Consider the following 13,607-nt stretch of genomic DNA (forward strand, 5'->3'; position numbering starts at 1 on the left):
TCTAGATGACCAAACCACTGGGCACAAAGAAGAACAGAAAGTACATCTGAGGAAAAGAGAGTGATTTCATCAGTGATTTCGTTTTTAATTAATGAAACAGTCGAGGGGATTTAGGACAAATTTCAAACTCAAGCTGGGCATTACATGGAAAAATGTACCTACACCAAATTTTGTCACCAGTATGACGAAACCAAATTGTCACCAGTGCTATTAGGAATTACATCAAATTTGTCTCATGTTGGTATGTTCGGTAAAACCTTTCACCACTCTGTGATTATTAGCTGCCCACTTAAAAAAATATAACAAAAAAATCCAGCCCACTGTCAATATCCAGTCACATGAGCTGGTCCAGCCCCGGTTCTTCATTCCAAAAAACCTCCAACCACATTGTTCACCACACCCCCACACCCGCAAAACACACAGCGATAATGAAAACGCATCCGATTTCCTTGTAGTCAACTGGGGCACTCGCTGCTGACGCTGGAGCAGGTCTCGTTTTAAGAGGAAGGCCCCGGGCACTGGGCGGGCGGGCGAGCGGGGAGAAGCCAGGCGCTACGCCGTGGCGTGGAGCTGATGAAGAGGAAGGACTGCACACGGTCAGAGCCTGAACAGCGAAGGAGCCGTTTAAACAAACTGGCTAACGGGGCTTCCCTTCCAGGAACGCGCTGCTACTCAAAGCCTGCCCTGTAAATATACGAGGGAGAGACACAGACATGGAGGCAGACAGAGACTTTACAGCCAAGGCTACACCTGCACCAGGTGAAGTAACCAGCTGCAGTCTGGCAGGTGCGTTCACACAAATGGGCATTAAAGATGACGGAGAGAACAAACGCTCCAGGCTCCAGACAGATGAGGAGGTTCTATCAGCAGGAGCCAATCCCAGCCCCGATCCCAGCGCTGGGTAATCTACACCTCTCTCATGCCCCTTCCGCGTCGCGCCCAGCTGCGAGCTGCAGTACTCACCGATCTGCGCGTTGTCGTAGAGCAGCAGGTCGTAGGCGCCCTGGTAGCCGGTGCGGTAGTTGGTGCGTGTGCCACTGTCCCATTGCACCACCACCGTCTTGTCAGGCGTGGTGGTGCTGCCCTGGCGCCCCACCTCCACCACCGTGCCGACGTGGCCCTCGCCGTCGTCCTGGTTGCCCCACTTCCAGTCCACACCGCGCACCACGCGCACGCCCACCTCCATGACACCCCGAGCAGGAGGGCTGCTTCCGCGCGCCTCCCCGCCGCGCTTGCGGCCAGCGGGGGCTGGGGCGCGCGCACGGGCCGGCGCTGGGGCGAGAGGCCCGAGCAGGGGGCTCTCCGGGGATGGATCAGGGGTGACTGTGGAGAGACGCGCACAGGGAGAGACGCCGGCGGTTAAAACCCATGCCGCCGAACTGGTAACAGCAAGCACGTCGCCTAGCGACCATCGATGGCGAGGAGAATTCAGGCCCGGCGGTGCGGCAGAACTGCGCCCGTCCTGAAAAGCAATTTTGGGGTTAAAGGACAGCTCGTGTTTACCTAGCATGCTTGCCAACTGACAGCAGCAACGTCGTGCGACCTTGTGCTAAAGAGGACAAATTCCCACATTCGCATGGCCAAAAAAAAAAGAAAAAAAAAAAACCCCACAGAAAACCGGACTGATCTGGCTCGCACTAACCGAGAAAATGACAGAGCATCATCCGAAAAGTTTGGCAGACAACAACATTTTCCTGACATTTTCTAAGAATTGCATCAAGAGAATAATTTGGCCCTGTGACAAACCCTACTGCAGTTCCTTTCCCTTCCGTACTTTCTTTGCACACAAAGAAACACAGAGACAGAAATCAGACACGCAAAATTACTAAACCAATCACGACAGTGTGTACGCGTCATTATCTAGAATCCTGTGCAAGAAAAACAGACCTTAAAGCGGCTTAGCCTGTAAACGTCATTATTTGTGCCCAAGAACAAGAACGAGAAAAAGAAGCAGCTTATATAGCTCTAACAAGAAAAAGGGAGCAATTAAGTGTTTTGAGAAAAGATTTGTAGGTAGAAGGTGTGGGGCATGAATGAGCAGATGTGGGTAAGGAGCTCCAGAGGAAAGGGGCTGTAACACTAGAAGACCCACCACCCACGGCGAACAGCCTGAACCTGGGGCCTACTAGCGTTAGTGTGAGAGGTGGAACATATAGAAGCAGACGTTCAGAAAGGTAGGTGGGTGCAAGCCAACCACACGATTTTATAGCGCGCGCTCCGAAACTGGTAGTGGAACTGTGGTTATCTGGGCAGAGTTCTTAGTGGATGTTAGACACTAGCAGCAGAGTTCTGAACATACTGGAAAGAGCGGAGAGTTAGTTTGTTGGAGATGTAATGAAGGCAGGAACCAGCATCTCAGCATCTAAGCACAGAGCGGAGTCGAGCAAGATCACGGGGACGGTCAAATGCAGTCTTAGTCAGGGATTTAGTGTAAGGGTCAAAGGTGAGACAGGGGTCCGACAACACAGCAAAGTTATGAACAGGAGCAGAAGGACGGATTAGAGCATCAGGAACATCAAATAAGTGGTTAGAGTAGGTTGAGATGGTATTTAAACCAACTAAGCCTGTGTTTAAACAGAGATTACTGAGGAGAACTAAAGACAATGTGGCAATATGACAGATAACATGCGCTTTCAAAACACACACTCTGTCTTGTCCTTATGTTATCTCTGTTACTTCTCCATTTTCTCTCTCTCTCTCTTGTCGGTGTTTGACGCTGAAGTTTTCAGAGGGAGGAATGACCCCGCTGTGCAGGGTTTACACAGAGCATTATCATAAACCACCTCCAGCACTGTTACGCCATCAGTGCTCTGTGTTGGTCAAATCAGCTAACAGCCTAAGCGTGCGTGCGTGTGTGTGTGTATGGTGTTGGGGGGGGGGGGGCACCTGAGAGAAAGGAACAAATAGCATGAATGCACAGCTAATCAGAGCAGAGAGCATTTGCTTCTCTCTCTAAATGTCCTCCGTTCTAAATAGCAGTCAGTCTTTCTTTGCCCCCACGCTTACAGCATCACCAACACAGACCCAACCAATACACTCAGCCCACACACCCTGTCCAAGAGCGTGTGTGCGTGTGTGTGCGCGCACACTGGCTACTCACTGAAACCGTTTTCCATCACCAATGCTGTTAAGGCAACTTCTGTTGCACTCAACAGCGAGTTTACATTTGGTTCCATTTTAACTTCAGGAACCGATCCTGCTTGCAAAAAAAAAAATCATATGGGGGTGGAGGGAAGTTACTCTGCAAGGGCAAACAGGACGGGCTGTGATTCCTCTGGGAGCGCGCAGTTTTGAGGCTTAACAACCCCAGGAAGCCATTTTCACACTCGGCTCAGAGGCGGAAGTCTGCTCCTCCGCCAGCTGGGGAGGCCGGGTGAGCCTCGACCGGCTCCACGGACACCCCGTGCTGGGCGCTGTAGGTTGTGATGGCAGGAGACAAAGTGGCAGAGAAGCTTCTGCATTAAGCTCACACATCAGCTCGGACTCCTGCCAATTGGCTCATCAATAATATACATCATGTTATGTTATTAATATATTATATTAGCACAGAATTTTTAGAACATACTATATACATACATATTTAAAATATTATTTATCTATGTAATGTATTTATTACATAGATACATACATACGTACAGACAGAGAGAGAGATCCTACATAAGTTGTGCAAGCAAAATGTTTCGCTCAGACAGACACACACACACACACACACACACACACACACACACACACACACACACACACACACACACACACACACAGAGCCAGGAAAAAGTATTTGTCATCAGTTTTGTCTGGACTACAGAGGACAATTTGATATTTTGCATCGTCATATCCTATTTTTAAAAAAAATTGACCCACAAAATGAATTTTTAGTGACATTACTTTTAAATGTAAGAAAATATTCCATGTCACAAAATATGAACTGGAAAATGTGGCTTGCATGAGTATTGAACCTCTGTGCTGTGAAAACTATTACTCCAGCAAGGACACTACTGGTTTACAGCCGGCCTATGCCAGTGAATCATTTTAAAAACTTGAATTTTTCTGTTTAGAAGACCCTCTTAATTCAAGTACCATTGGTGACACTGAGAATTCAAAGGAAAGATGTGAAAATGAAAATAATATTCTCAGGAAATTACAGATAAAGTTATAGACAGGCACACAGATAGGGAAATGCCACAAAATGGCACACAAACGTTTGGATATCCCAGTGAGCACTGCTGCAGTAACTGTGAGGATAGGAAAACTGCACCAAACTACCCTGGCACTGCCTATACAATGCCGTCCCATCAGAAATGGGAGTCAGGGCAAGAGGAGCAGCTTGGGGAAAGGCACGGGGAGACAAACTGGATCCAAACGAGCTCCAAGGAGCTACAGAGTTCAATGGCTGAGGCTGGAGTGGAGGCGCACCAGTCAAAGAGTTCTGTGACGCGAATCTAACGCTGTTCGTTCTTCCACAAACCCCATCCCGACGGTGACATATGGGGGTGCTTCTCCTCTGAGGGGGCTGAACATCTGGTTAATATCAAAGAATGGAGGGAGGGCAGTACTGCACACTCAGGCAGGTGGTCTTGCTTCAAAAACTACATCGTGGGCGAAGCACAGTATGACCCCAAGCAAAACACCAAAACAACAGAGTAGTGATGAACAATAATGTGAAATATTCTACAATGTCTGGGTCAAAGCCTCGGTCCAATCACAAATGCATAACATTATATAAAAACTGTGATCCACCAGTCATCATCATCATCTAAACAGCCTGAAGAAATGTGAAGCTACCAGGACAAATATATGATAAATCACGCCTAGTGAGCAAAGCAAGTAGAAACTTGGACTTAAAGCTGTTACTGCAGCAAAAGATGATGCTACCAACTACTAGTGTGAAGTGGCGAGTAGATATAAAGGGTTGAATAGATATGCAAGCAGCATTTTTCAGCTTTTACAATTTTTTTTTTTTGGAAGATCTGCTGATGAATAATGAATTTTTACTTTGCAAATGCATTTTAAGTGTATATTTGCATGGCATAAAAATACTGTCCGGAACAATCTGTAAATGTCATTTGTAAGACATTTGTAATTTTTTGAGGCAAGTCACTGTATGTGTGTATAAACATACACTTCAGAGTGCGTACACGCGCACACACACCCCCCCCCCCCCACACACACACGCCTATCTGCACTTGCAGCAAGATTAATCTCCAATGTTTTAGATTTATATTTCAGAGGATCAGATCCAAAATTAATTAAACCGTAATACTTAAATGAAACACAAAAGAAAACACTTAGGTTCAGACACAACTGAAATCATAATCACAAATGAAGGGCTTTAGTTAACAGAACCCACACATACCAACTAGCAGAGTCCCCTGTTCAGGAAGCTCATAGTACATGAACAGTTGTGTTGCACTGACTGGATTAACATTTAAGTAACGTAAAATTTTCAGAACTCCAAAGCAGAAATCTGAGATGGGTCTATGCGCATACCATATGCACAAAGAAAATTCATGGAATTTATCTGACTCGTGAGATTACTGTCAGCTATACAAAACCAGAAATGTATGGTTGCAACGAGGCTGTACCACTAAGTGAGAAGCGTTGTTTTTACCCTTTACCTTACAGTGGGAAGCAAAACCACCATTTAGCTTAATATTCACTTGATAGTACGGCTCCATAACAGCATGTAATAGAGTTTTATTAATTGGCAGCAAAATCTAAAGCCGCCATCTGCGGATGATGAGAACCCCACTGAGTATTGCAAGCGCTGCCATTACAACAACATCCTGAAATAAGACAAAACAGCAGTGTGGAAATGCTTGAAGTTGAGCCGCACACAAGGGTGTGGAAAGAGCATGTCAGAGGCAGCGCAGACGCCAGAGGTACGGCGGCGAGGCTCGCAGGACGCATGCCGCACGCCAACCTTTTAACGGCCCTTTGACGGCTGAACTGAGTACCACACGCCGGCCCTTTAACCGCCATTCAGTACCAAGCGCACCGACTGAATCAGCAGAGCGACGGGCTCCAGTGGGTGCGGATCAGCACCGTCCCTACCAAAGGGCGAAGCATGTACAGAGACACCGACATGCGTGTGTGCGCAGAGAGACTGATACACACACCCACACACACACACCAACGGCTGCAAGCCGCATGGCTAATCCAGTTGGCAAAACAAAACAAAACAAAACAAAACAAAACAAGTGACATCATGAAGGTAACAAGGTGGGCTCAGTGTAGTAAAAAGAAAATCTTTTAAACCCTTTAAAAAAAGACAACATATGAGCCTTAAGGCAGAAAAAAGCATCATCATAGACATCATAGTGGCAGAAAGACCAAGTCAATCAGGTGGTAATGAGTCAAACAAACCCCCCCACCCCAGGGCATACAGGGGCTCTCCTGCTATGACAAGCCAATCCACAACATGTGGGCTGTTGCAGGTTGTAGCCCATGCTAAGAAACCAGGCTGTACGAGGCCTTTTACCACCTGTTATTAAGCCGACCAACTCATCCGCGTAACTGCGTAATAAAAAGCACAAATCGCGCGAGGAGTGAGGTCGCACTGCACTCCGATTTGTGCACGGCCGGCGAGCTGATGCGAGGCTGCCGGCTGGCTTGGGAGAAAAACAAGGGGGCGTGGTCTTCTTTGGAGGGGATACACTTCAAGGTTAGTGGAACCTACCCCCTCGGCAAGCGCACAAGAACCAGAACCTGCTGGTTTCTCCAGAGCCGTGCGACGTAACTGAGCCCATCAAGGTCATACGCCTGCCACAAAGGTTTACTGAGCTTAACGTGAGGCTACATTATACCGTCTGCACAATACACAAGGCTATTAATAAAAGTTAATGCCCATCCATTAAATCAAACTTTCACTTGTTACTACTTTGGTAGTATTACAAGACTATAAAGGCACTATTTCATGCTTGTATCTGAACCTACTTCCTTCAATATAACGGCTCTAGTCAGTTCCACCTTGAATGACATCATATTTACGGACAAACAGGGGCTGGGTGCTGTCTCAACCACACAACATAAGCATTTGAAAAATCATTCCCACCAGTATCATGCCCTTGGCCACACCCACCTCCTGGCAATACCGGTCCTGCCACAGCAGGCATCTATATTCAGTCACTGGCATACCTATTTAAGTCTTTCTGGGAATTGTACCTGTTCTGAAGTCTTGCGCAGTGCTGATGGGCAGAGCTGTATTCCATGACTTCTGCTCTTACTTCTCTCAACGGATGACGCCCTGGCCTGTCACCGGCGGATTCCGTGAAGCCTGTTTACTTGTCAAGTAAACGGCCATGGACTGCATTCTTGGACTTCGTTTTTGGCCTGATTGGTTTTTTTTTTAATTGGTTGGTTTTTAAGCAGGAAGGGGGGTGGGAGGGGCATTTGCTCCCACTCCACTGGCATAGTGATGCAGTGGGACTACGCCGCTCTTGGTCTGCACCCAGTCAGAGATGCGACTGACCTAGCAAGTAGTTGAACCAAACCCAGAAATTCAGGACCACCAAGTATCAGGATAACATGCATGTGGACGTTAATTTGGAACAGGCTCAGTTTAAAAAAAAAAAGAAAAGAAAAAAAAAAAGAAAAATTCATTAGAATTACTGATTATCTATGACCAGAAATCTATGAAATCTATCACTAGTATTGCAAGCAACACAAGCACTCCACTGAAGATGGCTGAACAACTTACAGGTTACATCAGAACACACACAGCATGGGCTTATCTTCTCAGAAAGATTATCCTTGGCAGAATTGAAGGATTATCGAAAGAACAACGCTATAATTGGTCTGCCTCTTAATGGATGGCCAGGAAACCGAGCTGGAGACGCTCATTGTTCCATTGCCAGGCTAACAGAGGTGCCCGCGTCCCATGTGCCACCTGGCTCGCCAGGGCAGGGAGGAGGGAGGGGCCCACATGTCAGGCCCCACCCACTGGGTTAAACGGGAGCCGGTCGTGAGTGAAGGAGGGGGGCGGGAGTGCAATTCAAGATGATAAAATTAACATTATGACAGCCAAGCATTATGCCAATGGGGGGGGGGGGGGGTTGACCTTGCAAAGTTGGCAGAGGGAGAACAGGAAATAATCAGGAAATGCTCCCTTCCGCATCCTCTGGGTCGTTGGACTCTGTGTAATCTGGCTCGTAGATGCACGCAGCGTGACCACATCGAGTTCCTGCTAGCGTATGAAACCACTAAAGGCCAACTGGCAGTGCAGACGAGAGAGAGTGTGGCGTGTTTTAGAACAGTCACTGGGGGCGTCGACAGCTATTAAAAGTGCTGTGCTTATGCGCTTCAGACGGCCGCGGGTACGGCCCGTGTGTGGTGAAGATTCAAGGACAAAACAAGTTTCCAAACCAGCAATTCAAAAACCTCAAGTGGACTGTATGCCAAGTAGATCGTTGGTACCTTATTTAATTTCACCACAGGAAAAAAACAAAACAAAAACAAACAAACAAACACACACACACACAAAATCACCAGTCTCAGATCCGTTATTAAAGCAGAAAAGCCTGTTACAAATTACGCAAGCAAAAACCACAAAGGGCGTTTTGGGTCAAAATCCTTCTCATTTTTTTTTTTTGTGGGAGAGTCGAGCGGAGTCCGACTGCTCAGCGACGCGGACTGGGACCGGGCCCGGCCCGTGGGGCGAGTGCTACGTCCGGCTGTGGTGGGGCCTGCGCGGCGACCCGTGGCTCGTGTGGGAAGCAGCGCTGACCAACCCTGCCCGGGGAATTGCATCAGAACTCTCCGGAACAGCTGAAAACGGCGAGGGGAGATCCGGTACTTCCCCCGGTCGAGCGCGCCGGATGCCTCGGCATTCTCAACAAGCAGGCGCGCAAATAGCCGGCGGCGTGAAGAACGCGACGTCGCGAGCTAATAAATCACACGTATCGCATGAAGCGACAGCGCACAGACGAAGCGCAGCTTTACTTATATCACAAAGCGGCGTGGACGCCACAAACCTGAAGGCATTTCTACGCTGGTGTGAGGAAGAGCACCCGAAAATAACATTACTCACAATGATATCAGATGAAGACGGACTGGTGTCTACAGCAAAGCAGTAATGCACGACAAAAGGGGAAATATGTAGTGTGCAACATACCGCTGCACGCAGTTTAATGACAAAGTTGGCCACATTTACTGCCATGACGTAACGGTTAGAACGACGTCATCACAGCACACTGCTCTTCATTTTCCAGCTAGTGACCAACGTTGGAACAGCCAATTCAGGTTTGACTGCCTCTGCACTACATTACTGGGTAACGCTGAGTAAAAACGGATACAACTGAACTTGTTTACCCATATTCTGGGTCATATTGTTATATATGATAGATAGAAAGATAGATAGATAGATAGATAGATAGATAGATAGATAGATAGATAGATAGATAGATAGATAGATAGATAGAGTTATATAACTATATTACATGTCATTTCGGTATAGTGGCGAATCCTCGGGAATGTCATCCTTTATGTTACTAAGTGGAATAATCTGTAGAAATGTTTACAGATCATTACAGATGTTTACTTAAATAAATTAAATCAAATAACTTACACCCAATGAGCTTAAAGGTACTTCTGAGCATCTTCTGCGTTTTCATTTCCAGTGAGACATTCAACGACTTCCTCTGTTGTCGGCCGATTTTCTATGACGTTCTCACGCTCTTGGTGGTTTGGTAGCGGTTTGCTGGTTCAGTAATCCGCCAACCTGTTTTAGCTGGACAGATCTGTTTGTTTTCTGAGTGAACTTCGCTCTTCACGTTTTGCTCTTCTTCACTGAAACATGGAGCTCTGGGGCACCACAAACCGAGATGTGTGTAAAAATTCTGCGATTTTAAAGACAAACAAGGGGATCCAGGAGCATTTTGTGAGGGGGAAAAGCCAAACATCAAAACACCCAGCCACTGTTTAACAAAGAAGAAGACCGCACCGTCCGCGAACGCCGACATTATTTGGATTCATGATCAGATTTAGTGGATAAATGTGGCACAGTCATTTCAGTGATACATGACAGGCTGAATCTTTGCAGACAGTGCAGACCAAACCAATTTTAAAATGTTTGATAAATAATACATTTACACAACAATATATATACACAGATACAAATTAGGCTGCAGTTTCTATTTTTAATGTTTAAATAGCGCAAACAATAACCGATCAACTTTAAATTATGAATAGGTGTTGTAGAAAAAGAGCTGTTTATATATTTTAGTGTGCCAAAATGGTCTTCACACAAGTCCAGTTTTACACTTTTATAGGCATATGGTTGAATAAAAATTGCTCCAGTTTCAAATTCATTTAGAGGTCAAAAAGAGTTTTGTTTTGTTTTTTTTAAAAAAGGTGCGAGGCTGCACACTTCAAAACACAATTTCAGCTCCATGTTTAAAAGCTTTAGTGGTGATGAAGATCGGGTGTTAATGCTACCCCAGGGTGCATGCAGAGCTAGTGGCCACAGAGAGGGCAGTGTGCAACCCCAAGCTGTGCTGCACATCCACAACCAGAGCGGAAACAGCCCTTTCTGAGGAACCATGAAGAATCCCCAGCCGGACGTCCTTCCAACTTCCCTTCTGACAGGAGCTCATGTCGCTATGAGCTCGACCTTAGCACAAAGGTGTCTGCCGCGAGACACATCCAGACTGCTTTGGTTTTTATGTTTGACTTCATTAAAGTTTATAAGAGACTGCAAATCACTGCACACTATTTAAACCTGCCAGTAATAGACAGTACTTGTGGTTAAAAATTCCATATGTGGCCAGTTATACTACATTCTCTATACAGAGTTTGGTCAAAAAGCTATTAAAATGGTGCAAGGCTTGCAAAAATGACTCTGTTAAAAATGCACTATGGTTTCTCTCGGTAACCGGCCTGCTAATCAGCACCACTGCACTCCCCTCTCCACTAAGCTTGGATTTGAAACACTGCACGTTGCGTAAACTGCGAGTTACTGTATTATTTGCGGATATAATATACCCATGTCACCTTGTTCCCAACCTGCTACGCTGGAGGTCCTGTTTTGGCACTACTGTTATTCAGTTTTTCCATTTGATGATATCGTGTCTTACAATAAAAGCGTAACCTGTGCTTTTATGCTCATGCGGTTCCACTTCCTCAGGCCGTGTCTGGCCTCCTTTTAAAGTCCCTGAAGCTCTCTCCAAAACAAGAAAAGCGGAGTAAATCTGACCCGCCCTGAAAAGACACAGGGTCAACTATCTGCTCTTCAAGGCGCACCAAATGCACAAGGGAGGCGCGCACACATGCACCCCATTTAAAACATGAGCGGCTGTAATGGACTTCATGTACAGACGGCTGACTCGTTAGCTGCGGCCGTGAAGCCCGCTTTCCCGGCTTCCGTCCCGACATTTCACTGCGCAATCGAGAGAAGCCCGTTAAGGCTTGAGCCGGGCCTTCAGGGTTGGTGCAAGGGCAACATAGCTTCAGGTTAAGCAATAAAGTCAACGGCATTCTTTGGATCCTTTGCTAGGGAAGAAGCACGCGGAGGACCGCCATGCTAACAGAAGAGAACGATCACGCGGCGAGTTCATCTGAACCCCGCAAACGTTCCTGCGGCTACGGCTGCGTCGTCCCCTTTTACAGATATCGAGGATTCATCGTCTTCATCATGTTCATAAGGGGCGTCCTCAACACCGGTGGCAAAAATGACAGCGCAGCCATACAAGTCTGCTCGGGAAACGCCGCCTTAAGAAAAGACGTCTTGAGGTCTGGAAGCAGGAGAGAGAAGCCCTCACCCGCTCTATTGCCCTCAGCACCACTTCACGTCAGTGCTTCTTTAAAATAACGGAAACATGCAGAGAAGATTAATATTGCACAGCGTATCCTTCAGGATCACCTTACGCTATCTGCTGTCTTTAACTGCCAAATTAGCTACAGTTCACTCCTCCTGCCGGAACGTGCGGCAGACAATGCCTAACTAAGGACGTGTCTGTGTGCTTGTGCGTGCGCGTATTCGCGTGAGGAACCGAGAATATCTGTCACGCTAAATCGAGGCGGAGCAGAACGGGGGGGGGGGGGGCAGGTTGCGTTGGGGACTTTGATGGCTTGCGGGAAGAATACGAGAGAGGAACAGCTTTAGAAGGTATGGGTTTCCACGATCTAGATCCCAATCTAGCTGATGTTCATAACTGATGAGGTGAAGGAAGCAAGAGTGTGCATGCACACGTGTGTGCAAGTGCTGGGGGAGGGTGAGTGTAACGCTACGCGTAGCTGTGGCCACCCAGCTGTGTTTGGTTCTACAACGCACCTGCTTGTAATCGCACACAGGTAATGGCATATTCACAATACACACTCTCAAACACACACACACACACGCTCACACACACACGCACACACACACACACAGAACTGTCAGTAGTCCACGAAGGTTGGAAAAGAACATGAAAATCTGCAATTTTCTTAAATCACCAAAGCCGACGAAAAAACTGAAAATGCTTCCACCTCCTCCAACGGACCCGCCTACATCAAAATCTCCACAGCTGAAAGAACACCTAACAGATTCTACATTCCTCCATATCTAATTAAATAATCAGGCAGCATAGTTTTGAACTGGAGTTTCAGGAAAAGAGAAGCTTCTAGAACAGGCTGCAATAGCAGAGGCATGCCGATTCTTCACTACTCATAAACTCGCCAACGGAACCTGTCACCACATTTCACGAGCCCTGACCTCATCTTCAAAACCATCCCAGCTGCACAGCTGTGCCGAGAGAACCTTCTGCACTGGACATCACAGGAGGCACGTTATGGTACCTTAATGAGCGACTAAGCGAAGGTCTTATTGTGAGCGGGAGTTATGGGAAACATGAAAACAACACGAAGGCCATGTTCTGAGATGAGGCGTGAGGTGCACACTGACGATGAGCTTTGTATGTGCTTGTATCATACTTGGCAGAGGATTTCCTGAGACCAAGTCTCGTTCTGGACTACATTTCGTTGTCCGCCCCGTTTAGGTTGACATGTGTCTTTCATATTTAGTCTGCCCATGGTCTGGGTTATTTTGGGTTTATATCTTAACAACCCACAGTCACACCATCTCCCAGTGAATACCAGCCAAAACGCTAACACTTCACTTACACACACACACACACACACACACACACACACACACACACACACACAAACACACAAACACACACAAACACACACAGACCTTGGAAATTTTTGCTGAGCAAATGATACACTCAAATGCCTAGTCACATGTATCAGACAACTAGCAAGTCAATATTTTAACTGCAAATAAATGGATTGCTGGTTGTTTGAGCAGGCAAGGCAGTATGTTCCTTTTGAGTGGGTTTTGGTTAAAAGAGGGGATATGGAAATAGTTTATATAAAAACAAAACTTGCTAAATGAGTGGAACATTTGCACAGGTATCAGATATTCACACAGAGATCCCTGAAACCCCTTCTGCCCATTCCATTTCCCTGAGGGTTCAGAGCATCAATCACCAGTATTCAGTGGCAAGACTCTTAAATGCAAGACTCTTGAAGACTGAACCCTGGCGAGCTCTCGCTTTTAAGCTCTTTGCAATTATCTTTGAAGCCAGGTCATGCTGTTATTAAGGAGGAGGCACAGATGTTTTTATTGCTTA

The 13,607-nt window shown here is 46.7% G+C and overlaps 1 protein-coding gene across 1 annotated transcript in view; it reads right to left on the bottom strand.

Annotated features, from left to right (window-relative positions):
- Nucleotides 1-13,607, bottom strand: part of mib2 (mindbomb E3 ubiquitin protein ligase 2) — a 44,232-nt gene that overhangs the window by 28,745 nt on the left and 1,880 nt on the right. The window contains exon 2 of the mRNA XM_035536347.1: nucleotides 964-1,323. Within this exon, the coding sequence (XP_035392240.1) occupies nucleotides 964-1,323 (360 nt within the window). The remainder of the gene's footprint in view (nucleotides 1-963; nucleotides 1,324-13,607) is intronic.

Source organism: Electrophorus electricus, chromosome 18 (assembly GCF_013358815.1).
Source record: "Electrophorus electricus isolate fEleEle1 chromosome 18, fEleEle1.pri, whole genome shotgun sequence".
Lineage (NCBI taxonomy): Eukaryota > Metazoa > Chordata > Actinopteri > Gymnotiformes > Gymnotidae > Electrophorus > Electrophorus electricus.